The 27,500-nt window shown below is 44.5% G+C and overlaps 1 protein-coding gene across 1 annotated transcript in view; it reads left to right on the forward strand.

Moving 5' to 3' along the window:
- The window catches only part of LOC311127766 (neuron navigator 2-like), a gene marked incomplete at its 5' end in the record, with an annotated part of 261,667 nt that overhangs the window by 146,767 nt on the left and 87,400 nt on the right, over nucleotides 1-27,500 (forward strand). The window contains 2 exons of the mRNA XM_084159641.1: nucleotides 15,411-15,528; nucleotides 22,359-22,411. Of these exons, the coding sequence (XP_084015767.1) occupies nucleotides 15,411-15,528; nucleotides 22,359-22,411 (171 nt within the window). The remainder of the gene's footprint in view (nucleotides 1-15,410; nucleotides 15,529-22,358; nucleotides 22,412-27,500) is intronic.

The raw sequence follows: 27,500 nt of genomic DNA on the forward strand, positions 1-27,500 counted from the left end.
AGAGAGAGAGAGAGAGAGAGAGAGAGAGAGAGAGAGAGAATGTATTCAGCTTATAAAATAGGGAGGTCTATCTATAAGCCAAACCCCCCCACCACAGACTAGGGCAGAGATATAGATCTTCTAGATCTCCTGGTCCCTGTAACGTAGTGGTTTAGGGCTGAGAGAGAGAGGTTGTGAAAGTGTTAAAATGCACTGATTTGATAGTGCTCTATTGTTTCTTGCCATTTATCCTCTCCATATACCCAGCTTCCCCCCCAACACACCCTCACCCCATAACAGCCAGGCAGCAGGACCACCCCAACCCCCCACTTCCCACCTAACCCTCTAGAACCAGGCAGCGGGAGTCCCCCAAAACAAAGCCCCCTTCCGCAAGGGGCTAGGGCCCCATTGTCCAGGGGACACTGAGATGAATCTCCCCCTCACAGGGTTCTGAAACAAAGCACACCCTGCGATTCTCTGCTCCACCACTTAATGGACTTGTTTATAGCTGTTAAACACATGTACTAAATGGCCACATCTTCTCTGCCTCTATGGCCATAGTGCAAAGTCATTAAATCCACAGATGCTTATAGGAAATGGATGTGTTATAAGGTGAGTTGACAGACTAGTAGTGAGCTGGAGTTGTGTGTGTTTTGCAGTACGCTGGCTGGATTGTTAACTATGTGACTAGTGCATTGGTGTGGGAGAGTGCAGTAGAATTCAATGATTTTGTAAAGTACAAGACTGAGTGCAAGTACAGTAGAAGATAGAGAAATATGGAAAGTGTGCTTATGATACACTGTATTGAAACACCATTTGTGAGCAGTAGCTGTGTTGTTGACATAGGGTTTCAAGGTCTTCAGGGCTCTTTAAAGTCTTCAGTGCTACGGTAGTGTTGTCAATGCAACAAATAGCTAAAAGCATGTGTTTGAAATGTGCAGAGTCCTGGCAATGATCATGTATCCCCTACTGTGGGAACTTTCGCTACATCTTGGGCGAATCCCAAAGTTCAAATTCGGCTTGTAATTTGTGGTTTGTGGTGGGGTGTGTGTGCTCAGATGGAGTGTGCTCAGCTGGAGGGCGTACCGCGTGGGGCATGCACACACATGTGCGCACACATGAACACACGCAAACTGTGCAGCAGTAAGCTGTGGGTGAATGGTGATCAGAGACTGGACTGTTCCATGTTTGGTTATGGAAAATAAAACCTTTTCTCTCTTTTTTAAAGAAAGGAGGAGGACTGGTTAAATAAAGAATACATAGAAAACAGAGGGGGTAGTTAAGAGGCCAGTGTGGTTTGTCCTTCACCCACTCTTCACCGCCTTCTAGTATTATCATGCACCAGCATCCATCCTTTTTTGTTGTGGGGGTGATCACAGAGGGTAGGAGGTTAAGAGGTCTCTCTCCTTTTCTTTCCTTTCTCTTCCCCATATGACGGATGGTCCATTGAAGAGCGATAGCACAATGCCCAGCGTTGCCGAGGGGGTCCGGGGGAGAGATTTGGGAGGTGGAGGAGGAGGGGTGGAGTGGGAGGCAGAGAGGAAGGGGGTTCCCCTCAATTGGTCCTCCTCCTCCCCCTTTTTCTCCCTCTGTGTGTGTTTGGTTTGGCTAGACCTCAGACAGAGCAGTGGTATAGCGGTAGCAGTGGTGGAGATCCTCTTGACTGAAGCATTTATTTCCCTCCTCCTTCTGCAGACCCAGAGGGGGTGGAGAGAAAGGAGGAAAGGGGGAGGCTGTGAGCACCGGCCCCAGGCACAGTGAGACCTGCTGGGCTAGAGATAGGTGCAGGAGCAGGCTCTTTATCTGGATATATAGTGGATTTTGTGGATCTACTGCTTTACATATTTCTTTGGAACTTTCTTGGATCTCTTGCTCCCTCTAACTTTTTGGACCTTTTTCTTTCTTCTTTCTTTTCTCAAAACCCTAATTTGATCTCTCTCTCTCTACTCTACTGTACTGTACCGATCTATCCTCTCTTTCTGTGGATCTCTTCTTGGTTAGTTGGCCTCCTCGGACCTCAGTCCTGTTTCTTCCTTTGGTTCTGATGGATTCTGTCTGGTCCTGGCTAGCCGTTGGTCCTCCCACTCCTACCTAAAACAGGTGTGTGTGGGGGAGGAAGAGGAGGAGAAGGAAGAGGGAGGAGGAAGATGAATGTGCTGCTGTGTCGCTGGGAGCAGAACAACGTCACCATGAAGCTGGTAAATATGTCCAGGTCAACCCAGTGGTCAATCTGGGCGGGCTTCCTTTTGAGTTTTAAAGGGTCGCAAAAGTAGTTATGAACAGGTATTGTGTCAGAAGGAGATTGTACTTTTTACTGTATTTGCCAGAGATACTGTTCACTGCACTGTACGCATGCTGTACATTTCTCTCAGCACCTGACTAGATTTCTCACTCTCGCCTTGTTGTGTCCTTTCTGCAAGTAGAACACTTCTATTGTATTTCAAAGCTCCAAAAAAGGGCACTGCAATTGCTGTAAAAGAAAAGGTTATCGAACGACGATCCTCTCTTTTCCCGCCACTTAATTCCAGTCATTCCACAGCCCAGAACACTTCTGTTCTGTCCCTCTGATGTTGATCTTGTGTTCGTTTATGGTTGGAAACACTTGTCTCATCACCAGCCAACAGCGTTCATTGTGGTGTCAGATTGCACAAGGGGAAAGTGCTGAAGCCATGCGTGTTTTTCCCTCACCTAGTGTTGCTGTATTGTAGCGATGCTTTGATGTCTGTATGGAAAGTCCAAACAGGCTTTAGTAAGGTATTAGCCACCAGAGGTTGAAGAGTGTTGAGCGTGAGAGTCTGAGAGAGCATGTGTGTTTGTTTTCTTTTGAATTATTCTTAGAAATAGACAGACAGAGTGACAACAGAAAGGCAGGCGGGCGGGCGGTTGGGCGGGCGGGCAGACAGACAGGCAAGTGGACAGACAGGCACGTAGACAGGTGGACAGACAGATGGACGGATGGACATACGGACAGACAGGATGGTTCTGCGTTACTCCTCTGTGTTTGGCGTCATACGGTGCTGACTGTATTAATAATAATAGTGAACAGGATCTGGGGCCCACTGATAGACACAGTATCAGTCAGGTACAGAGAAGTCATGTGGTGTGAGCTGATGGAAAATAGATATTTATATTCATTGAATTACATTTGACCTTTTTTTTTTTTTTTTTTTGTCATTTAGCAGACGCTCTTATCCAGAGTGACTTACAGTTAGTGAGTGCATACATTTTTCATACTGGCCCCCCGTGGGAATCGAACCCACAACCCTGGCGTTGCAAGCGCCATGCTCTACCAATTGAGCTACATGATACCTTATGCCATATAGAAGGAGATCTGAATTACATTTGTTATTACGAGTTACCCACTAACTCTTCCCAGGTTAACAGAATCTCTCTTCCCTCCCTTTCTCCCTCTTTTCCTTCCTCTCAGTATTAATCCCTAGTTCTTATCTCATCTCCAGTGAGTGACTAGTCAGACACAGTCAGTAAATCAGTCAGTCATAGGTTGAGCAGGCAGGTTATTGCTAGTCTGGAGAGGAGAGATGATAAGACTGTTTAATTATATACCACTGCCTTCACACAGCATGACTGACAGAAGACCCACAGAGTGCAGGGGTCAGGCCTGTGTGTGTGTGTTTCTCTCTCTCTCTCTCTCTCTCTCTCTCTCTATGAGTTTGTGTGTGTGCATATTTTCCCTTGTGTGCGTGTGCATGCATGTGTGTGTGCATATGCGTGTTTGTTTGTGTGTGTGTTTATGCATTTCAGAAATTAAAATGATCTTTCTTTTTATGATGTGTAGTCAATTTCCACCACCTACTTCATCCTAATTAAGGACTATTGAGGACAAATTAAGGACACAAGCAGTCCAGCAGTGTCTTATTTACATTTTGGGGAAGAGAGAGAAGGAGGGGGGGGGGGGGGGGTAGAGCGAGGGAGAGAAGAAGGGAGGACACTTATAGGGATGAAAGGAAGCTTTCTCTTTCTCAAGGTTAGAGGAGTAGAGATTTCGAGATAAGTGTGTGTGTGTATGTATGTGCATGTTTGTGTGTGTGTGTGAGAGAAAGCGAGAGAGACAAGATGGACAGTACGAGGGGGATGTGTATGAGTGTGTGTGCACGCTTACATGTATGCATCTCTCTCTGTGTGTAGTGTGTGATAAGTGTAAGCTAATTAGCTGTGTGTTGTTTGTGTTGCTCAGATCAGACAGCCGTCTGTATTGGTTCGAGAGGAGGAGGAGGAGGGGCTAATGTGTTTAAGCTGGCAAAGAGGGAGGGGTCACACTGCCATTAGCCGCTAACACACTTGGCCTCGACAGCCATGATGCTGCCACAGGTCTGCACAATAGCTACAGGTGTAGCCTAAACGCATGCACACACGCATGCACACACACACACAATCACACAATCACACACACGCTTGCACGCACCCATGCACACAACCCATCAGATAAAAAATAACTTCAGTCTTTCCTGTAGATTTTTCCACTTCATACCTAGGTCCATATGTTTGCCATCAGAGTAGAGAGTATAGTACAGAAGTACACCATCTCAACCTGTGTCATTGGGGTTGGAAAAGAAGGAGATGAAGAGGAGATGAGAGGGGGAAGGATGGAGGGTTGGAGGAAGAAAGGGGGTAGTGGAAGCGGAGTGGGGGAGGGGGGGGTGTATCCGTTGTGGCTTCCAGGCATTGCTAACCACAGCTCTTTCATGTACCAGAGTACAAGCTGAGACATGACAAGGGTCATTTAGAGTGGGCCTGATATTGTTCTGTAATTATACTGTAAGCTGTGGGCTCAAACCACTTAAAAGAGCTGTGTGTGTGTCCACCACAGAGTGCAGAGAGAGAACGTGCAGTCTAGGAAGCCCTCCTCAGCCCTAAACCACTACGCTACAGGGACCAGGAGATCTAGAAGATCTATATCTCTGCCCTAGTCTGTGGTGGGGGGTTTGGCTTATAGATATACCTCCCTATCTCCCTATTTTATAAGCTGAATACATTCTCTCTCTCTCAGCTCTCTCTCTGTCTCTCTTTCTCTCTCTTTCTCTCTCTCTCTGTCTCTCTTTCTCTCTCTTTCTCTCTGTCTCTCTTTCTCTCTCTTTCTCTGTCTTTCTTTCTCTTTCTCTCTGTCTCTCTCCCTCTTTCTCATCTTCATGACCCATTTATTCCTATGATGAGTTGTGACAGGTATTGAGTGGTCACTCTAGCCCAGCAGCAGTTAGACAGCCAGCACCCCCTCTCTCCCCCTCATCTCCCTGCAGTACAAATTGTTGTCATATCATGCAGCAGATTAATATTGATTTCCCATAAGCCATCTGTTTGTTAAGGTATTCACTGATTGGCTGAAGCCTATGAGAGGTCTGGGTTCAGGGTCTGGCCTGTCACTCAAATAAAGTGTTTTATTGTACTTTCTAGTGTGTGTTTGTGTTTGGGGTGGAGGTGGCATCATTCAAATAGGACCAAAGTGTGTTTGTGTGTCTGTGTGTGTGTAACAGGGATGAAATAACACTTCCACAGGCCACTCTAGCTGTGATGGTGGTAAGCGATTTACCCTAAACACCGCTGTTGCACCTCCTCCTTTTCTGGGTCCTCCCCTTCAGATGAGCATTGGGTAGCGGAGGATAGTCATCCATCATTCTCCCATCAGCCATCTGGTGCCAGAGCATATGAGTGGAGTGGAGCGGTGAGAATCTCAGCTCCTCGCTCACGGAGCTGTTCACCCCTCCGCTCCCCCCGCTCAAAGCCACATCAGGCCAGTCCACTCATTATCGCTCAGCGCTCAACGAAGTTTGCATCGCGCTCCACTCAAATCGCCCTCTCACTCGCTCCAAAAAAGGAAAAAAATCTGCATGTATTTCACTTTTAGCTTAAACCACAGCCTTACCTCCCAAAGAACTAAAGAGCAGCGACAACATTTTCCAAATATAAATGTTTTATTTCAAATTACAAATTAGGCCTAGCCTATGTAAGAAGGAATATACACAAAAAGTCCTGTAAAATTAAACGAATCAATGGGCCTAATTATATAAATAAAAATATACAGGCTATACATCAAAGTTTTAAAAGTAAATTAACTATTAGGCCAAAATTCTGATAACTGAACTTTTGAGCAGCTTGCACGTGGATTAAAATTTAAATTGGCTTATATCCATTGTCAAACTTTAAAATAAAATTTAAAAAAATGAATTGCTTTCCTTATCTACAGTTCTTTTGAGTTCACCTTCAAGAACACAAGTTTGGCCAATGTCTGAGGCTTCAGACTCATGCGGTGGTTTCTTGACAGCAGGCCAGCAGCGGAGAAAACCCTCTCTGCGCTCGCAGACCCGCTTGGGATGCTGAACACAATGCGAGCTACTTTAGCCAGGCGGGGAAAAGACGTGGAGTTTTCTTTCCAAAATCGAATAACATCTGCGTCCGGGGATGAGAGGTAATTTTCGACTTCACCTTTGGCGTCTCCGGTTATGCGTAGCTGCTCACTGAAGTATGACCCGAACAGGCAAGCTCTTTTTGGTTCAGGCTCGGGATTCAGGTCAGCGGCGGGTGGGGTGTCTGTCTCGGGTGTCCCGCTGGGAGCGTTAATTTCCTCAACTTCTTTTATGAGGAGGTCGCGGATCTCCCCGAGTCATCTCGGATTATCCATTCTGTCTTGAAATGGGGTTCTAACACTGATGCTAAAATGAGATGTTTATCAGTATAGTATATTCCATAGCGAATTGACACGTTGTTTGCCAATGTTTCTGCAAAAGCAGCGATGCCCATTGAAAGTGCAGCGTGAGTGTCATTGGTGAGCAGGGATTTGATTTCTGTGACAGCAGGGAGGATCATCCCCAGGTTCCCCAGCTCCTTCTGCATTTTGTCTGTGAGGTCTGCCAGTGGTGTCAGCACACTGACAAGGTGCGTCAGCTGCCGTACTTGATTCAGGGTGATGTTAGCAACATTAGACTTGAGTTTGTTTTGCCATAACGGGTCTTTTTGGAACAACCGGATGAACGACTGAATCATCCGCAGCTGGCTGCTCCATCGAGTGGCGCAGGCATTTGTGGGGTGGACACCTAATTGGTCGAGAGAAAGTTGTGTTCAGGGTGCTCTTGCGTACACTTTTCACCAGGTGGCCGACTTTCACTAACAGCCTATTAATGTTGTCGTGCTCGTTAATGGCGTCTTTGATCGCCAGCTGAAGCATGTGAATGGGGCATCTCAGATGTAAATTTGACACAGTAAAGTACTGATTTATCATAGTTTCTACATTAGAGGTTATCACTTCCACATGGACTTGCGAGGGCGCAGGTGGTCCCTCATCCTCCTCTTCATGTTCTGCGCTGCTGCTGGCATCTGCGGTCACTTCACCCTCCGTCTCCTCTTCAGTGCCAGGGAGGAGGTTAAATGCCTTGATCATGTTGCTGGCACTGTCAGTGACGACCCGAATCACACGTCGTTGCACGTTCCAATATTTCAGTACACTTTCATACTTTTGGTAAATACGATCTGCGGTATGGTGCCCCTGTATGTGCTCACAGCCCAACAAAACCATGTGCCCCCGGAACGTCCCATCAATTAAACTGGCCACGATGCCAAGGAAGCTGTGCCCTCTTCTACTGGTCCAAATGTCCGCTGACAGAACGAGCCCATCACCATTTTGCAGTAGGTCTTGCAGTTTGGCTTCCATCTCTTCCAGGGCATGTGGCATGAGTGTGTCCCGTACGGTGTTGTAGCATGGGGGGTGTAGCCCGGTTGAGCTGGCTGGGGAAATGTTGCATCCCTTCGCGTTCTCCTTTACTCAGCGGTTCATAGTCCATGTAAATCATTTTTAAAAATGCTACATCCAGCTCTCTTTTTCTCTCCCTTGTTATGATTGGGCCTTTGTGTGCAGTGAAGAAACTTTTGAATTCCTCAACCCTTTTCTCTTGTTGCTGCTGCTGCTCCTCTTGCTCTATAAAATACAAATTCATGGACGACACAAATTAAATTAAACAAACCATATATTAGGCCTACTTTGAATGACAAAACGAATTTGTTTGAATATTAGGCTATATTTACTTTACACTTTTGTTACAAGTTACCCTATTCAACTTACTAACCTTTTGCTTTCTTCCCAGCGTGTTCAGGTAGCACACTTTCGTGTTTTCGAGAGATGTGTCTTTTTAGATTCCAAAATGAATCTTTACTGACTGAAACGATGTCACCACATTCTTTTTCTTGAACCACATTATCATTGTTAGTTAGTTTTATATTAATAGTACACCTGTATGACTTCTCATTTTCCTTTTTGAAGTACTTGGTGAACTCCATTATTGAGCCAGGTTTTGACTGAAAATAGTCTACTGTTGATGACTGTGCAAGACACAGATGGATTCTGGGTCAGGCTTGAGCATGCTTCAGACTCGTGGTGTGAGCGAGCGAAATTGGAGCGGGACATAGGGCGACGCTCTGTCCTTTTAAAAATGCCGCTCTGCGCTCTGTCCAAAATCCGTCCGCTCGCGCTCCCCGCTCGCTCCCGCTCCACTCCGCTCACATGCTCTGTCTGGTGCCTACCCTGGCGTGGGCGGTAAGTGTTGCCACATGTCATCGCCAACCCCAGCCATATGGATGCCGAGCGGACAGAATTGGTTTAAAGGTGATGGAGGGGGGAGGTAGCATGTTAGGCTATGACTGGGAAGTGGAGGTGTGTGTGTGTACAGTACACTGTACCATTGATATGATCCTTTACAATGTAAAAATCCTCTAACACACATACTCTTCAGACTCACTACCAAAGGCAACAAGTGATAGTTTAAGGACAGATAACTTTCTCTCTGTAAAGAAACAAAGACATCACATAGCTTGGAGGTGATAGATGGGAAATCTCAGGTTATGAGGGCAGACTTTCCCATTTTGTCCCGCTGTCTCCGGTTCTCAAATGTGTTAGACCTCCCCTGAACAAGTGTGTGTGTGCCTGTGTCTGTTCTTTATGTACAGTGCCAGGTGTGGATGGTATAAGAGGTCAGTTAAAGGGCTGTCAGAGGTATTTGCCTGTTACTCTGTTACCTCTGATACATAGGCATTCATCTTGTTTACACTATCTGTCTGGGGGTCTGAGCCCAGCAGCACCTTGGGAAGGGGAGGAGACTATTGAGCTGAGATGGGAGGGTTGGGAAGAGGGGGGCTGAGAGCTAGAAGGAGGGAGAGAAGAGTTGACTCAGTGATTGAGTGAGTGAGTCAAAGGGAGAGAGAGAGAGTTGAAAAGTAGAGTGAGTTTGAGACAGTGACTTAGAGCAAGTTGGAGAAGAGCAGAGAAAGTGTGTGACAGAGTGAAGAGAGGTATAAAATGGGAAGTTGGTAAAGAGACTGGGTAGTAGAGAGAAATGGAGAGAGAGATGTGAGAAGGAAAGAAGAGAGTCGTCAGACAGCTCATCTCTAGTCCTGTCTTTTTGGGGAGTTTTCTGGACGTACAGCCTGTACCCCTATACCTGTCCCCCTCTGCCCCACCTGAGGGGCCTGGATGGCGGTGTGTGTGGGCCTCAGGGTGCCTGTCAGGGGACCCAACCGCTTCTCCTGTGAGCACTTTAAAACGGTAAGGGCCTTGAGTTACTTACTGAGAGAGGGTTACGATCAGGGAAAAATAGATAATGTATTAGAAGTGGGAAAAGTGAGAAAGGAAGGAGGAAGAAAGAAGAAGTGGAACAGGGAAGATGAGAGGAACAAGGAGAAAGAGAAGAGAGAGACCAGGCACTGATGGTAACATATTAGTGAGAGAGAGAGGAACGATAAACAGAGGGAAAGGAAACGAGAGCGGAACGGAGGTATAGAAAGTGAAGAAGAGGGATCAACACAAAATAGCTGGTCTGGGGTTGAACCAGGTCCCTCTGAACACTTATAGAGGAAGTTGTGTGTATTTATGGAAAGGGGTGGACAGGGGCAGGTAGTATGCTGTGTGTATTTATGGAAAGGGGTGGACAGGGGCAGGTAGCATGCTGTGTGTACAGTATTTGTATTTGTATTTTATTCCGGATCGCCATTAGCTGCTGCCAAGGCAACAGCTACTCTTCCTGGTGTCCAATCACAATTACATACAATAAAACAATGCATAACACAATGCATTATTACACACTATTCTACCATAACATATCTACAATACAAAATCAATAATACAGCAAAATGACAATATTAAAATGTATGTGTGGGGCCTCCCGAGTGGCGCAGCGGTCTAAGGCACTGCATCGCAGTGCTTGAGGCTTCACTACAGACCCGGGTTCGATCCCAGGCTGTGTCACAGCCGGCCGCTACCGGGAGACCCATGAGGTGGCGCACAATTGGCCCAGCGTCGTCCAGGTTAGGGTAGGGTTTGGCCGGGCCGGGATGTCCTTGTCCCATCGCGCTCTAGCGACTCCTTGTGGAGGCCGGGCGCATGCACGCTGACTTCGGTCGCCAGCTGCACAGTGTTTCCTCCAACACATTGGTGTGGCTGGTTTCTGGGTTAAGCGAGCAGTGTGCCAAGAAGCAGTGAGGCTTTGCAGGGTCGTGTTTCGGAGGACACATGGCTCTCGACCTTCGCCTCTCCCGAGTCCGTGCGGGAGTTGCAGTGATGGTACAAGACTGTAACTACCAATTGGGGAGAAAAAGGGGTGAAAAGTAAATAAATTAAATAAAAATGTATGTGCGTGTGTTAGCATGCGTTTGCTAATGATGTGTGTGTGTGTGTCTCTTCTCAGTCCGCGCTGTTCCATAAGGTGTAGTTTTATCCGTTTTTTTTATCTGATTTTACTGCTTGACTGAGTTACATGATGTGGAAAAGAGTTCCATGTAGTTATGGCTCTATGTAGTACTGTGCGTTTCCGGTAGTTTTTTCTGGACTTAAAGAGACTGTGAAGAGACCTCTGGTGGCATGTCTTGTGGGGTATGCATGAGGGTCTGAGTTGTGCGCTAGTCGCTTAAACGGAAAGCTTGGTGATTTCAACATGTCAATACCTCTCACAAAGACAAGCAGTAATGCAGTCAATTTGGGACAAGGTTGTGAGGAAAAGTATGCATGAATGCCAACACACCACAGAGATCCATGGATATTACGGTTTCAATATGAAGAACACTCAGGAGAGATGTTTGTGCAAACTTGGTGTACTATACTTTCAAAAATCACAAAAGTTACAGATTTTTGTCAAGTCGTATATACAGTTGTTCTTTTATGCACCTGAGAATAGAGACCTCACTTCAGGAGCGCAAAAGTGAATGAGTGAAATGTAGTCTACCATTTCACCTCCTCTAAAGTGTAATCACAGCAGAGTGTGTGTTTGGTATTTTCTGCGTCCAGTGCTATGCCATTAGCAAATTGAACAGAGTTTAACTTCCTGGCTGTATGTGGCATCTCGTGAGTCCGGGTGTTTTCTTAACGTGGCTCTCTTTCACTTCACTAGATTAGGACATAATGGTGTGTTAAGTGTTGTGCTGTTTTAGGCTTATTTGTGAATGCTAGGAGAACCTAAATAGTTTACAGGTTATTAGTGTAAGTGGGTTGGAAAGCACAAGCATTTAAGTGTGTGTGTGGGAACCATGATGCTGAATAGACTGTTGTAGTGCTGTTGTTGCTCTTTGGTTGTCCTGTGTGTTTGTGGTCAGTGCTGCTCTTTGGATGGGATACCTGTGTTGTGGGGAAGGTGTGTGTGTGTGGACGTGTTTAACTATACTTGTGGGGACCAAATGTCCCCACAAGAATAGTAAACAAAAAAAATTGGACCAACTGGGGACATGTTGTTAGTCCCCACAAGGTCAAATGCTATTTCTAGGGGGTTTAGGGTTAATGTTAAGGTTAGGTATAGGGTTAGGGAAAATAGGATTTTAAATGGGACTGAATTGTGAGTCCCCACAAGGTTAGTTATACAAGACTGTGTGTGTGTGTGTGTACATGCATGCATGCATGTGCAAAGAGAAGGAATTTAAAAAAAGGAAAAAATCCCTCACCAGGGGCCACAATTTTTCACTAACTTACTCTTTCATCTTTCACTTTGTTTGCCATGCATCCTTTGACTTGCGTGCTATACACACACACGCACACGCACACGCACACACACACACCTGTTTAGCATTCCCCACTTTAATCAGTAAGCAATGACTAGCTGTGACATCTCTAAGAGTATGCCTTTGACATCAAAGCATCCACTCCAATCACCATCTCTTCCCTTCCGAAAGTCCCTACCAACACAAGTAAAGGGCATGTCAGTGTGATGAGCTGCCTGTCCTCTCCCTCTCTCTCTACCTCCCCAGCCCATAACCCAGTGCTGAAGGGGGAGGCCTGTGTGCGTCATGCCTTCTGCGGGGCATCATATGCTGGATTGATGTGTCAGCAGGCCTGGTTGGTGTGTGGAGGCTGGTTGTGGGGCATGTTTGTGTGGCATGGCTAAGGCATGCAGTGGGAGAGAGACAGTTGTGTGTGGCCTAAGGGCATCTGTGTGTGTGTGTGTTTGTGTTCATAGAACATTGTTGGTTGTTTACTGGTCCGAGTGTGTGACCCATTTTAAAGAGACGTCACACTGTTGCTCATTCACATGCCTTTAACCCTTTAGAGGACACACCGACACCAACACTGACACGCACACAGAAACAAACACACACACACACACACACAGAGGTCTTGTAAAGGGTACAGTGAGTGGTCAGAGACTGTGTATGAGTCAGATCCCAGCCGCTCAGTGTCACGTTGCATTCCCTCTTACCAATTTACAGCTCCCAAAAAAGAACCCCTATCTTGGGATGAGAGGGTGGGATTACTGAGAATTTTCGAGAATGATGCTGATGTGGGATTTCCCCTCTTGAAAGAATCATTGATTAACATGTCACAAACACAACACTGCTGAAATAGAAAATCCACTCATCTCTTTTTCCCTATTTGCCATTTTAGGTCTATGTCTCCCCCGCTGACTTTATTTACAAACTCAACACTAAAATGGGTTATTATACTATTACAAACACACATATTAGTGTGGGTGTGGGATGCTGTCAGTGCGGTTGGTGCCTATAGTTGGTGAAATTAGGAATAATCAGATATGTTCTGGAAGAGAGGGGCTTTTCCCTGTGATGTGGAGAATTCCCAGAGTGGCTGACAGTACCGTCAGACACGGCTCAAAGGCATCTTCTGGTGTGTTAAGTGCTGTTTTAGGCTTCTTTGCTAACAGAGTAATAACCCTAATAGTTGATATGTTATTAGTGTAAGTGGGTTGGAAAGCACAGGCCTTTTAGTGTGTGTGTTCTGGTTTTAGTGAGCGGGATTTCACCAGCCTTACACTAGAGAGTTTTGAAAGTAGGATTCTCTCTCTCTTCATTTTCCCTCCCTCTGTGTTCCCTATTCTCAGTGCTCCATACTTCTTAATGTACCCTTAGGGTATGTTTTGATCTTAAGTCAGAGGTCCTATGTGTTGTTATTGAATGTGATTGCCCTTCCAGTTCAATAAGTCATGAAATCCAGTGATCCACTGTATCATTTAACCTTTGGTGTCAATCATTGATTGGTGTCAATCATGAAAATACATTGTTTTGGTTGAAAATATGTTTAAAAAACTATGTATTTCCAACGCCTTGTGCTCACTAGGTTGATATTCCCCAGATACAGTATGTTACAGCATTTCATCCCCATAAAGAATTAACACTTTATTTTGTGTTTAGTATATCCCCTTCAAATCATGACATGGGCTATTGATCTAACATGGGATTTTACAATAACGATGGGGATCATTCAACTAGGCCTATGTTTCATCTCCATTAATAATGATGAGTCTACATGAGCTCCTGAGTATGGATCTGGATAGGTTGGATCCACCATACTGCCATCCTCCCTTCAAACCTGCCCCCTCCCACACTCAGGGGGTCTTTAACTGGTTCCTGTACTGCTCCAATGATTGACAGCTTCTGGTTTTTAATTACACCCAAATCCCTCATTTTACCTGCTGCATAAAACTGCTTCAAAGCATCACCACATGTATTTTCTTACTGCAAAACCCCCAGTGTTTTGAGAGAATGTTATCCTTTGCTTAAAGGCTCGTTTAGCACTGTCTGAGCCATGTTATAGCTGTGTGTGTGTGTGTGTGTGCGTGTGTGTGTGTTTGTATGTGTATGTGTGTGTGTGTGTGTGTGAGAGAGAGAGAGAGAGAACCTACAAGCGTGCATGTGTAGCCTACATGAAAGTGTTTGAACCTTGCTCTGTGTGTGTGTGTTTGAAATGAAGCGTTCAGAGCAGTGATTCATATGATGGGTAACACTGAATTGGCCCCAGGTCTATTTACCTTTAAAAACCCAGAGAACTGGGGTCACAGTATGTGTGCTTGTGCATGTGTGTGATGCTTAATTTAGCTGGTTGAAATACTGAAGTGATGGCAGCAGCAAAACATTGCTCAGATTCGTTGGGATGCCTCAGACAAAACACTCATGTCCAACTCAATTTGGTTACTCCAGAATTGTATTTACAATTTGCCTTGAGATTTTGAGCATGTTTACATTTTACTCATTTTGCAGACGCTCTTATCCAGAGCGTCTGCAAAATGAGTAAAATGTAAACATGCTCAAAATCTCAAGGCAAATTGTAAATACAATTCTGGAGTAACCAAATTGAGTTGGACATGAGTGTGAGTGCATACATTTTCATACTTTTTTCATACTGGCCCCTGTGGGAAACGAACCCACAACCCTTGCATTGCAAGCACCATGCTCTACCATCTGAGCTACAGGAGGGCCAATGTTTCTACAATTTTCCACATTAAACACACTAGCAACATTTTCTGAATCTGTTCAGCATCCCCTTGCCTAATTGCCGTTATTTCTAATTAAGCATTACTGTGTACTTACTTACTTGCTTTTGTTTGTTACCTATTTTTTTGTATCTCAAATCAAGTCTCATTTTGAGATGGCATCTCTCTCCCTCTGATCATTTGCATTTTTCTCTCCCTCTGCTCTTGCTTGGGTTTTTTATTTACCCAAATAAATCCCTCACCGGCCTTCAATCCGGGAGATGCAAGCAGCCTTGGAGAGGGAGAGTTGTCTGCAACAACCAATTACAAACGAAACTATTCAGATTATTCAGACGCTTAATTCAAATCCCCCTACCCCTCCCTCGCGCACTCTGAAGGGCCTTTTCTGTCCTCGAGCCCGTGATGTCAGCGCCTCATTGAAACCGTCCGCTCTCGCTGCTGCGCTATCCGAGCACAATGGTCCCAATTTGAATACCACGCGGATATATGCCAGCCATGCGCCCCAACAAAAGAAAAGGGTGTGCGCGGGTCCAATTCAACCATGTTGGTATTTTATTCGAGTCGTAAATTAGTTTAATTTGAGTAATTTGTATTTTTTAAGTGTTATGGGATTTTAAACACTCGCATGACTTCTAAAAAGCGGAGGCGCAAGACTTGTGTTTTGCTTTTGATATTAGTCGTTCCCTGGGCGTCTAATAAGTGGACGCTGATGTTTTGTGTCCTGAACAGATCTATACGGATTGGGCCAACCACTACCTAGCCAAGTCAGGACACAAGCGACTTATCAAGGACCTTCAAACAGACGTCACAGACGGAGTGCTGCTGGCAGAGATCATACAGGTTGTTGGTAAATGGTACACTTCATTTACCATCTCTTCTCTTGATGCCATATTATTACTGTTACTGCTAATGAGTTCGGCTGATGGACTAGACTTCTTATGCAGATACCATATTTATACTTTTTTGAAGTTGTAACGCTATGTATATGTGTACAGTAATCGCCATAATGTTATATGCTATTAGTGAACTGTCCTCATAAAAGTATAATTTCATAAAAGTATTAATTTCAACAAAATATATTATTGACATATTATCAACAAGTTATTATTCTCCAAAATTGAGTTGGGAAAATCCCTCATTTTAACCCCCGAAATATTTGACAATGGTGCAGTCAGGGAGAAGTTTGACTGAGGGAAGTTTTGTAATGTAATGTCACTATGCGCTCCTGCCCCTAAGTCAGAGTCCTGTAATTTTCCCACTTCACAAGCTGCCCTGTCATCTTTTAAAGAGGAGGGATGGTGGAGGGGGGAGACAGTGCCCCGAGGTTACAGCACTGTCACATCAGCTGATCACTCCTCTGCTTCCCAGAGTTCTATAGCACTGTATCCCAGAATATAGATTATATTTATTTGTATACAGAACACTGCCTCAAATCTCAGAAAACATGTAGAGCACACATAGAATTAGGAATAAGAATAATTTAGCACAGAACACATCATAGTCCCATGTCATAGAACATTTGTGTAGACTAGTCTTCTTCATAGAATTCGGACTAGAATCTGGAGTAGAGAACAAGAAAGACCTAATCATTTTGAAAAATGAATTCCACACATTCTCTCACTACTTCTCTGAAAGTCAGAGTAGACTAGCGGGTCTTTAGAGTGGAAGATGGATCTTTTGGGGATTTTTGTAGCGTCAACGGCAGGATGGGTGGGTTTGGAGACACTGAGTCCTCTGTTCTCTTTTTCTTTGTGTCTTTTGATGCTCAGATTTAATCTCAGTATTCACTGGATGTTGACCATCATCAAGGATGTGCATTGTCGTAAGCATACATCTTTGATTATCTGTTATGACACAAACTGGGTTGTCTTCCGTCCCCTGATATAGTAGGCCCCCAGAGAGAGCATGATGTCTCACCATCAGCGGCCTCTGTATCCCTAGGGGACAGTGTAGGGTAGAAACAGTGGCACATGCTATTGTAAACATGCATGCAAGTGCACACACACCCACATGCACAAGTAGGTGAGGTAAAGCAGAGGTGATGTTCATTGCAAAGGATGTCTACAGCTGACTCATTGACTAAGTTTGTCTGGCTGTGTCGCTGGGCTGTTTTTGACAGGTCTTCCACCCAGCTGACTACTGCTACCCTGGTATCATGTAACTGAGCTCTATCCCTCTTCCAATCCCAATATGAGTACCCCATTCACCAGTTCATTCATAGTTTCCTTTCCCCCTCTCAATGTAGACAGGGGGAAATATCACACCAGACAATTGCTACTGAAATCTGACCATGCAGCTCAGTGGGTGTGAAGCAGGGGGACAGTGAGACAGAGACACAGGGTCAGGGACCTGACTGGGATCAGTAGCACATTATTTGGGTAGGAGACAACAGGGGAGACTGAATGACAGATAATGGCAGGGTTTTGAAGAGTCATAATATATACTGAACAAAAATATAAACACAACATGCAACAATTTAAAGATTTTACTGAGTTACAGTTCATATGAGGAAATAATTACATTGAAATAAACAAGGCCCTAATCTATGGATTTCACATGACTGGGAACACAGATATGCATGGCAATTGTATGCTCCCTCAAAACTTGAGACATCTGTGGCATTGTGTTGCGTGACAAAACTGCACATTTTTTGACCTGGCCCGGGTATCCTGGATGGATATTGACCTCATTCCGTCAGTAGAGGATGCCTGGTTGTTCTTTAAAAGTGCTTTCCTCTCCATCTTAAATAAGCATGCCCCATTCAAAAAATTCAGAACTAAGAACAGATATAGCCCCTGGTTCACCCCAGACTTGACTGCCCTTGACCAGCACAAAAACATCCTGTGGCATACTGCATTAGCATCGAACAGCCCCCTCGATATGCAACTTTTCAGGGAAGTCAGGAACCAATATACACAATCAGTTAGGAAAGCAAAGGCTAGCTTTTTCAAACAGAATTTTGCATCCTGTAGTACTAACTCCAAAAAGGTTTGGGACACTGTAAAGTCCATGGAGAATAAGAGCACCTCCTCCCAGCTGCCCACTGCACTGAGGCTAGGAAACACTGTCACCACCGATAAATCTACGATAATCGAGAATTTCAACAAGCATTTTGCTACGGCTGGCCATACTTTCCACCTGGCTACCCCTACCCCGGCCTCCAGCTCTGCAGCAACTTGCCCATGCTCCCCCCCCCGCTTCTCCTTCACCCAAATTCAGATAGCTGATGTTCTGAAAGAGCTGCAAAATCTGGACCCCTACAAATCAGCTGGGCTAGACAGTCTGGATCCTTTCTTTCTAAAATTAGCCGCCGAAATTGTCGCAACCCCTATTACTAGCCTGTTCAACCTCTCTTTCGTATCGTCTGAGATCCCCAGAGACTGGAAAGCTGCTGCAGTCATCCCCCTCTTCAAAGGGGGTGACACTAGATCCAAACTGTTACAGACCTACAGTGGGGAGAACAAGTATTTGATACACTGCCGATTTTGCAGGTTTTCCTACTTACAAAACATGTAGAGGTCTGTAATTTTTATCATAGGTACACTTCAACTGTGAGAGACGGAATCTAACACAAAAATCCAGAAAATCACATTGTATGATTTTTAAGTAATTAATTTGCATTTTATTGCATGACATAAGTATTTGATCACCTACCAACCAGTAAGAATTCCGGCTCTCACAGACCTGTTAGTTTTTCTTTAAGAAGCCCTCCTGTTCTCCACTCATTACCTGTATTAATTGCACCTGTTTGAACTCGTTACCTGTATAAAAGACACCTGTCCACACACTCAATCAAACAGACTCCAACCTCTCCACAATGGCCAAGACCAGAGAGCTGTGTAAGGACATCAGGGATACAATTGTAGACCTGCACAAGGCTGGGATGGGCTACAGGACAATAGGCAAGCAGCTTGGTGAGAAGGCAACAACTGTTGGCACAATTATTAGAAAATCGAAGAAGTTCAAGATGCCGGTCAATCACCCTCGGTCTGGGGTTCCATGCAAGATCTCACCTCGTGGGGCATCAATGATCATGAGGAAGGTGAGGGATCAGCCCAGAACTACACGGCAGGACCTGGTCAATGACCTGAAGAGAGCTGGGACCACAGTCTCAAAGAAAACCATTAGTAACACACTACGCCGTCATGGATTAAAATCCTGCAGGGCACGCAAGGTCCCCCTGCTCAAGCCAGCGTATGTCCAGGCCCGTCTGAAGTTTGCCAATGACCATCTGGATGATCCAGAGGAGGAATGGGAGAAGGTCATGTGGTCTGATGAGACAAAAATAGAGCTTTTTGGTCTAAACTCCACTCGCCGTGTTTGGAGGAAGAAGAAGGATGAGTACAACCCCAAGAACACCATCCCAACCGTGAAGCATGGAGGTGGAAACATCATTCTTTGGGGATGCTTTTCTGCAAAGGGGACAGGACGACTGCACCGTATTGAGGGGAGGATGGATGGGGCCATGTACCGCGAGATCTTGGCCAACAACCTCCTTCCCTCAGTAAGAGCATTGAAGATGGGTCGTGGCTGGGTCTTCCAGCATGACAACGACCCGAAACACACAGCCAGGGCAACTAAGGAGTGGCTCCGTAAGAAGCATCTCAAGTTCCTGGAGTGGCCTAGCCAGTCTCCAGACCTGAACCCAATAGAAAATCTTTGGAGGGAGCTGAAAGTCCGTATTGCCAGCGACAGCCCAGAAACCTGAAGGATCTGGAGAAGGTCTGTATGGAGGAGTGGGCCAAAATCCCTGCTGCAGTGTGTGCAAACCTGGTCAAGACCTACGGGAAACGTATGATCTCTGTAATTGCAAACAAAGGTTTCTGTACCAAATATTAAGTTCTGCTTTTCTGATGTATCAAATACTTATGTCATGCAATAAAATGCAAATGAATTACTTAAAAATCATACAATGTGATTTTCTGGATTTTTGTTTTAGATTCCGTCTCTCACAGTTGAAGTGTACCTATGATAAAAATTACAGACCTCTACATGCTTTGTAAGTAGGAAAACCTGCAAAATCGGCAGTGTATCAAATACTTGTTCTCCCCACTGTATATCCATCCTGCCCTGCCTTTCGAAAGTATTTGAAAGCCAAGTTAACAAACAGATCACTGATCATTTCGAATCCCACCGTACCTTCTCCGCTATGCAATCTGGTTTCCGAGCTGGTCGTGGGTGCACCTCAGCCACGCTCAAGGTCCTAAACGATATTACAGTTACATTTACATTTTAGTCATTTAAGCAGACACTCTTATCCAGAGCGACTTACAGGAGCAATTAGGGTTAAGTGCCTTGCTCAAGGGCACAACCGCGATCGATAAAATACAGTACTGTGCAGCCGTCTTCGTCGACCTGGCCAAGGCTTTCGACTCTGTCAATCACTGCATTCTTATTGGCAGACTAAATAGCCTTCGTTTCTCAAATGACTGCCTCGCCTGGTTCACCAACTACTTCTCAGATAGAGTTCAATGTGTCAAATCGGAGGGCCTGTTGTCTGGACCTCTGGCAGTCTCTATGGGGGTGCCACAGGGTTCAATTCTCGGGCCGACTATTCTCTGTGTATATCAATGATGTCGCTCTTGCTGCTGGTGACTCTCAGATCCACCTCTACGCAGACGACACCATTTTGTATACATCTGGCCCTTCATTGGACACTGTGTTAACAAACCTCCAAACGAGCTTCAATGCCATACAACACTCCTTCCGTAGCCTCCAATTGCTCTTAAACGCTAGTAAAACTAAATGCATGCTCTTCAATCGAACGCTGCTTGCACCCGCCCGTCCGACTAGAATCACTACTCTCGGCGGGTCTGACTTAGAATATGTGGACTACAAATACCTAGGTGTCTGGTTAGACCGTAAACTCTCCTTCCAGACTCATATTAAGCATCTCCAATCCAAAGTTAAATCTAGAATCGGCTTCTTATTTCGCAACAAAGCCTCCTTCACTCATGCTGCCAAACATGCCCTTGTAAAACTGACTATCCTACCGATCCTTGACTTCGGCGATGTCATTTACAAAATAGCCTCCAACACTCTACTCAGCAAATTGGATGTAGTCTATCACAGTGCCATCCGTTTTGTCACCAAAGCCCCATATGCTACCAACCATTGTGACCTGTACGCTCTCGTTGGCTGGCCTTCACTACATATTAGTCGCCAAACCCACTGTCTCCAGGTCATCTAAAAATCACTGCTAGGCAAATCCCTGCCTTATCTTAGCTCATTGGTCACCATAGCAACACCCACCCGTAGTATGCGCTCCAGCAGGTATATCTCACTGGTCATCCCCAAAGCCAACACCTCCTTTGGCCGCCATTCCTTCCAGTTCTCTGCTGCCAATGACTGGAACGAACTGCAAACATTTCTGAAGCTGGAGACTCTTATCTCCCTCACTAACTTTAAGCATCAGTTGTCAGAGCAGCTTACCGATCACTGCACCTGTACACAGCCCATCTGTAATTAGCCCACCCAACTACCTCATCCCCATGTTGTTATTTATTTTGCTCATTTGCACCCCAGTATCTCTATTTGCACATCATCTTCTGCACATCTATCACTCCAGTGTTAATACTAAATTGTAATTATTTTGGGGTAACCCTATCTTTTCCTGCAGTAGGTGGTAGACAGGTTCCTGTGCCGGAGATGCACAGTGGGCCCCACAAGGCTGTAGTGTTGGCCTATTTATTGCCTTACCTCCATAACTTACTACATTTGCACACACTGTATATATATTTTCAATTTTTCTATTGTGTTATTGACTGTACGTTTTTGTTTATCCCATATGTAACTCTGTGTTGTTGTTGTTTTTATTGCACTGCTTTGCTTTATCTTGGCCAGGTCGCAGTTGTAAATGAGAACTTGTTCTCAACTGGCCTACTTGGTTAAATAAATAAAATAAAAAAACATTTTGAGTGGCCTTTTATTGTCCCCAGCACAAGGGGCACCTGTGTAATGATCATGCTGTTTAATCAGCTTCTTGATATGCTACACCTGTCAGGTGGATGCATTATCTTGGCAAAGGATAAATAATCACTAACAGGGATGTAAACCAATTTCTTGCACAACATTTGAGAGAAATACGATTTTTGTGCTTGTATTTTATTTCAGCTCATGAAACAAGGGACCAACACTTTACATGTTGCATTTATATTTTTGTTCTGTGTAAATTCCACAGGGTGTGTTTATGTGCAAGTGTAAGTGTGTTTGTCCAACTGACACAAAGTTTGGACACACTGGGATAACCCTATCTTTTCCTGCAGTAGGTGGTAGTCAGGTTCCTGTGGCGGAGATGCACAGTGGGCCCCACCAGGCTGTAGTGTTGGCACAGTTGTCAGCTGTGAGAGAGAGGACAACCTTGTCTCAGCTGCTGTGGGCTGGGCCTCTAAGCGAGGAGGGATCCACACACACCCCTTCCAAAACGAGCACCAGTGGTCTCCCAGCCAACTCTGCCTGGCCTCTAGTGGCTCCACGCACATTTGCTGTAACTAGATTGAGTTTCATCTCTCAGGAGAAGGAGGGGGTAGTGACCCTTTCCACCTAGTCTCAGGCCTGCTCTCCTTACTCACTCTCTCTGGCACAGTCTGAGTAGGAACATGCTGGAGTAAGAACCTGGGATATCACTAAGTACACCATTTTCTTCTCTCTCTCTCGCTCTCTCTCTCTCGTCTTCAGCCAATGAGAAGATTGAAGACATCAATGGCTGCCCTAAGAGTCGTTCTCAGATGGTGAGTGACCTTCCTAGGGTTTCCTTCTATTGGTTTGTGTGTTTGGCAGTATAACGTTATAATCCTTGTGGTGGTGTGTGTGTTTGTTTTGTTTGCTTGTTTGTATGGGTGAGTGTGTGAAGTAACAAGTTGCTTTTGATGTCTTGGCTCTCCACAAAAAGTGTCTGTGTTTGTGTGTTTGCTCATACGTGCACGTGTACTTGCGCGTGTATATGCTGTGCGTACGTGCGGGCCTTATTTAAGCAGGAAATTAGAATTTAGCTCTGTCTCAGAAGACATTGGTCCAATTTAATGGGTATGGATAGTACTCCTGTTATTTTTACATTTGTGGCTTTGCGGTCAGTCTTTGTAAAACATCTGGCCTATAGACAGGCCATTGGCTCTCACTTTAAAGCACCAGAGATTGAGGTTTGGTGTCTGGAAGAGAACCAAATTACTACTAGAAATAAAAACTCTATGTTATCTAGGGGACAAAATCCAGACGGAGAATTCAAGTTACGATGACAATAGAAGCGTTAGCAGGGATGGCGATGTTGTAATGACTGTGGCTACTGAATAAGGATTCCCTTTTGGAGAGGGCTTTGGCAAGCATACTCTTTTCCCAGGCAAAGGCTTAGTTCTACTGTATATTCATTTCTGTGTTTATTGTGGTTTGTTGTGGCAGTTTAACATTACAACCCATGAGTGAGAGAGAGAGAGTGTATCTGTGTCCGCGTTTATATGCCAATTAGTCGACTGGTCGATTGTTTGGTCGATAGGCTGTTGGTTGACCGAGATTTTTTTAGTCGAGTAGTAGCAAATATATATATATATATATATATATATATATATATATATATATATATATATATATATAAACACACACACACTACTGTTCAAAAGTTTGGGGTCACTTAGAAATGTCCTTGTTTTCGAAAGAAAAGCAATTTTTTTGTCCATTAAAATAACATCAAATTGATCAGAAATACAGTGTAGACATTGTTAATGTTGTAAATGGCTATTGTAGCTGGAAATGGCTGATTTTTTATGGAATATCTACATAGGCGTACAGAGGCCCATTATCAGCAACCATCAGTCCTGTGTTCCAATGGCACGTTGTGTTTGCTAATCCAAGTTTATAATTTTAAAAGGCTAATTGATCATTAGAAAACCGTTTTGCAATTATGTTAGCACAGCTGAAAACTGTTGTACTGATTAAATAAGCAATAAAACTGGCCTTCTTGAGACAAGTTGAGTATCTGGAGCATCAGCAATTGTGGGTTCGATTACAGGCTCAAAATGGCCAGAAACAAAGAACTTTCTTCTGAAACTCATCAGTCTATTCTTGTTCTGAGAAATGAAGGCTATTCCATGCGAGAAATTGCCAAGAAACTGAAGATCTCGTACAACGCTGTGTACTACTCCCTTCACAGAACAGCGCAAACTGGCTCTAGCCAGCGTAGAAAGAGGAGTGGGAGGCCCCGGTGCACAACTGAACAAAAGAACAAATACAGTAGAGTGTCTAGTTTGAGAAACAGACGCCTCACAGGTCCTCAACTGGCAGCTTCATTAAATAGTACCCACAAAACACCAGTCTCAACGTCAACAGTGAATAGGCGACTCCGGGAAGCTGCCCGTTGAGGATCTGTGAGGCGTCTGTTTCTCAAAGTAGACACTCTAATGTATTTGTCCTCTTGCTTCATTGTGTGAATTGTTTGCATTTGATTGTTAGTGTATATCAATTCCCCATTACATATATCAGCAGTAGTAGATTTACCATTCATTCCTATCATTTCTAATCTACAATGTTTGTTTGGTTGTGGTCATTTCTGTTAATGCATTCAATATATTATTATTCCAGTCTTACCATTCTCATTGTCGGAGTGGACACATTGTTTGCAGAGCGCACAACCTATGTGTGACGAGTACTGAGTATACGAAGAAGCAGGACGCAGACGCAGGAATTAACAAGGTCAAGGTTTACTTAAACAATGACACGACACGAAGCTAAACAATCACACACAACATCATAAGTAAAAGTCCAGGGCTGAATAGGAGCGGTGATGAGATGATGAGGTGCAGGTGCGCTGGAAGTGATTAGGGTGCGTTGGGTTTCCATTCCGGTGGTGCCGAGGTGGTGCACTCAGACCGGTGGCTCAGTAGACCGGCGAATCAGAGCGCCGGAGGGGAGCAACGGGAGGAGACGTGACACTATGCTACACTTGAGAAACAAGTTTTGGTTTATTTCATTCCATTTACCAGTTTTTTCAATTCAATTTAGTCATTGTCTTTTAAAATAGTCCTACCTGATTACTTCTTATCAGTGCTTGACTTGGACTGAAATAGGTTTCGGTACTCATTTTGGGTGCTGGTACTGTTTATATTTAGGTGCAGGAGCTCCACAATACCGTTGAGCTAATATTCTAAGCAATTGAACGTTTGAGGTGCCGGTACTCAGCTCCAGTGAGCTCCTGCCTAAGTCAAGCACTGCTTCTTATCCCTTGCACAAATAGCCAACAGCTGTGTCTGTCCCGAGCACCACTGAGGGCCCAGAATATTTTATACAATGTTGCAGCGCAAGCTTCTGCTGGACCCAATTTAATAGTTGAAACAATGTTTCAAGTTCATTGCAGACAGGCCATGCGTAGCCAATATGATTTATAGGATACATTTTTTAAATCAGGATAATTTCTACCTGCAGGCTTCAATGTTTTTATTTGTTGGCTTTATGTAGGCTATTTTTATATAGTTGGCAATGGCAATAGAAGTTACTTTTTAGGTTTGTATATTTTCATTTAGATTTGGATAAAATGTTGATTATCCACATAACAATGATTTTGAGATAGGAAGACGTTATTATATATGAAATGAAACTGTTCCACGAAAATGTGCATGTGAAAACCATAACTGGCATGCAGATCGGTAGAAATGGTAAGATAAATTGGCATTCCACATGAGAAAGGTTGCCGACTCCTAGTGTAGCCTAATACCGGCAACTTCAGGAGAGTAATGGCAGAATCTGCAAAAGCCAGCAGGAGTGGGAGGAGAATGGTTGGTTCAGGTTCAGGTTTTTTTCTTGTGGTTATCTAGATCTCTGGCACCCTCTTGAGTCATTTGTGTGTTATTTCATCAAACAGTAAGCTTAAAGCATCAAACAAGCTCAATGCATATAGTTGATTTTATAAAAATACATATATAACAATACACATATATGGAAAAATACACCTTTAAAAAAATGTACCAATCGATTGGTCGAAAGAACAGACGACTTTCAGTCGACCAAGATTTTTTTTAGTCGGAGACAGCCCTAAATTTCGAGTACTCACATCTTAGCTTGAAACGGGGCTGTAGGCAAAAGTTTGCAGTATGCTATATGTTGTTCCAATTACTGGTTGTTCTGATACACAACTGAAAACAAATCTGAACATATGTTCACTGCACTTGACACACTCCAAACAATAAACACATCTTAGAGTTTTTTGTCAGTGGGTATACATTTTACCTGCTAAATAATTTAACATTTGTACATTTCGAGTACTCGTACTGCTTGTGATTATTTTTTATTTTTTAAATTTTTTTACTGCAATGGGAAACTAGCCGGTATCCCTCCTCTGAATGTGGAGGGTCGTAAATTGTGCCAGTTGAAGGCTAATTTTGGCTGCTAGCCAGACCACCCCCCCACCAACACACGCGCACACACACACACACACACACACACACACACACACACACACACACACACACACACACAGGAATCAGTCAGTCAGCCGGTCCTCTCAAGGGTTCCTTCTCTCTGTGTCTCCACTATCAATTAGCCGGGTCCCATTAGAGGTTGATTATGCCCTCCAGTCGCCAGTAATTGAGACGTTCCAGGTTGCCTCTTGTCTCTGTAGTCCCTCTCTGGTCTATGTTCCTCTCTGTGTCTTTGTTCTGTACAGTGATTAGAACCTTCTCTAAAACCTCTTAGCTTACCTCTGACTCCCACTGTTAGCATTTTACAGCAAGAGGTTGAGGAGACAATGGGCTCACGCTGTGTTTTTAAGTGTGTGTGTTTCTCTGTTTGGCCTGAGCTGAGAGATATTTGATGGGGATGCGTGTGTTTGTGTGTGTCACTACTGTGTGTCATGTGCAGCGTGCATGTGTGAGCTCTTCAGCTGAAACTGAAGCACTCAAGCAGTGCTGGAGGCAGGTGCAAACAGTCATTATGCACATGTCTGCTGCTTTGTGCATTTTAATACAGAGTGAAAACACACACACACACACACACACTTTCCCTGTTAGCCAGCCACTCAACACCCAGGACCTACTGAGAGCTCCATTACAACACTTGACTTGATTGCTGTGGTAAAGCTGCATTCAAAACCCTGAAAAGCTGCTGGCAATTAACAACTCTGCACTTAACCTCTTGTTTTAAACCAGCAAACATGTAAACAAGCTTAGGACATATAATGGAGTGATATAGGGCCTTTTTCTCACCATCTTGCTCATTTTCCTGTTAATTCTTGTAGCATCTCACTCTTTCAGATGAGTGGGGAATAGTTGTTTTTACAACTGTCAGATCCTACAACTGTGGCCCTCGCACAGACACACACACACACACAAGCGCCTCTTTTACCGCTAGTCCCTCCCAGTCTCATACCCTTGCCACCCAGGAAATAACCATAGCTTTCGCAGTGACATGCTCTCATTGGGGTAGTGTTGACACAGAGGTGCTAAAACCACACAGGACGCTCCTGCACCCAACTCACATACCCCTGAAGTGCTTTAGGTCTGTCAGAGGCCTACTTCTTACTGTGGAGGGATACATTAGTGTCACACACACCCACACACACACACACTGCTCTGTTGTTCGGGTATATTTATTGATGTGTATTGTTTAATTGCAGTGTGTGTCGTGTTTCTGGGTCACAATGTTTTATGTCCAACTTCCTGTTTCTCCCTCAGTTTGGCTCTAGTTCAGAGAGATTTGTTTCTCTCTCCTCTACTGGGAACAAACATTACTACTAGCTCCATACAGGTAGAAACCAGTTACATTTACATTTTACATTTTAGTCATTTAGCAGACGCTCTTATCCAGAGCGACTTACATGAGCAATTAGGGTTAAGTGCC

Source organism: Coregonus lavaretus, assembly GCF_964263955.1.
Source record: "Coregonus lavaretus genome assembly, chromosome: 4".
Taxonomy (NCBI): Eukaryota; Metazoa; Chordata; class Actinopteri; order Salmoniformes; family Salmonidae; genus Coregonus; species Coregonus lavaretus.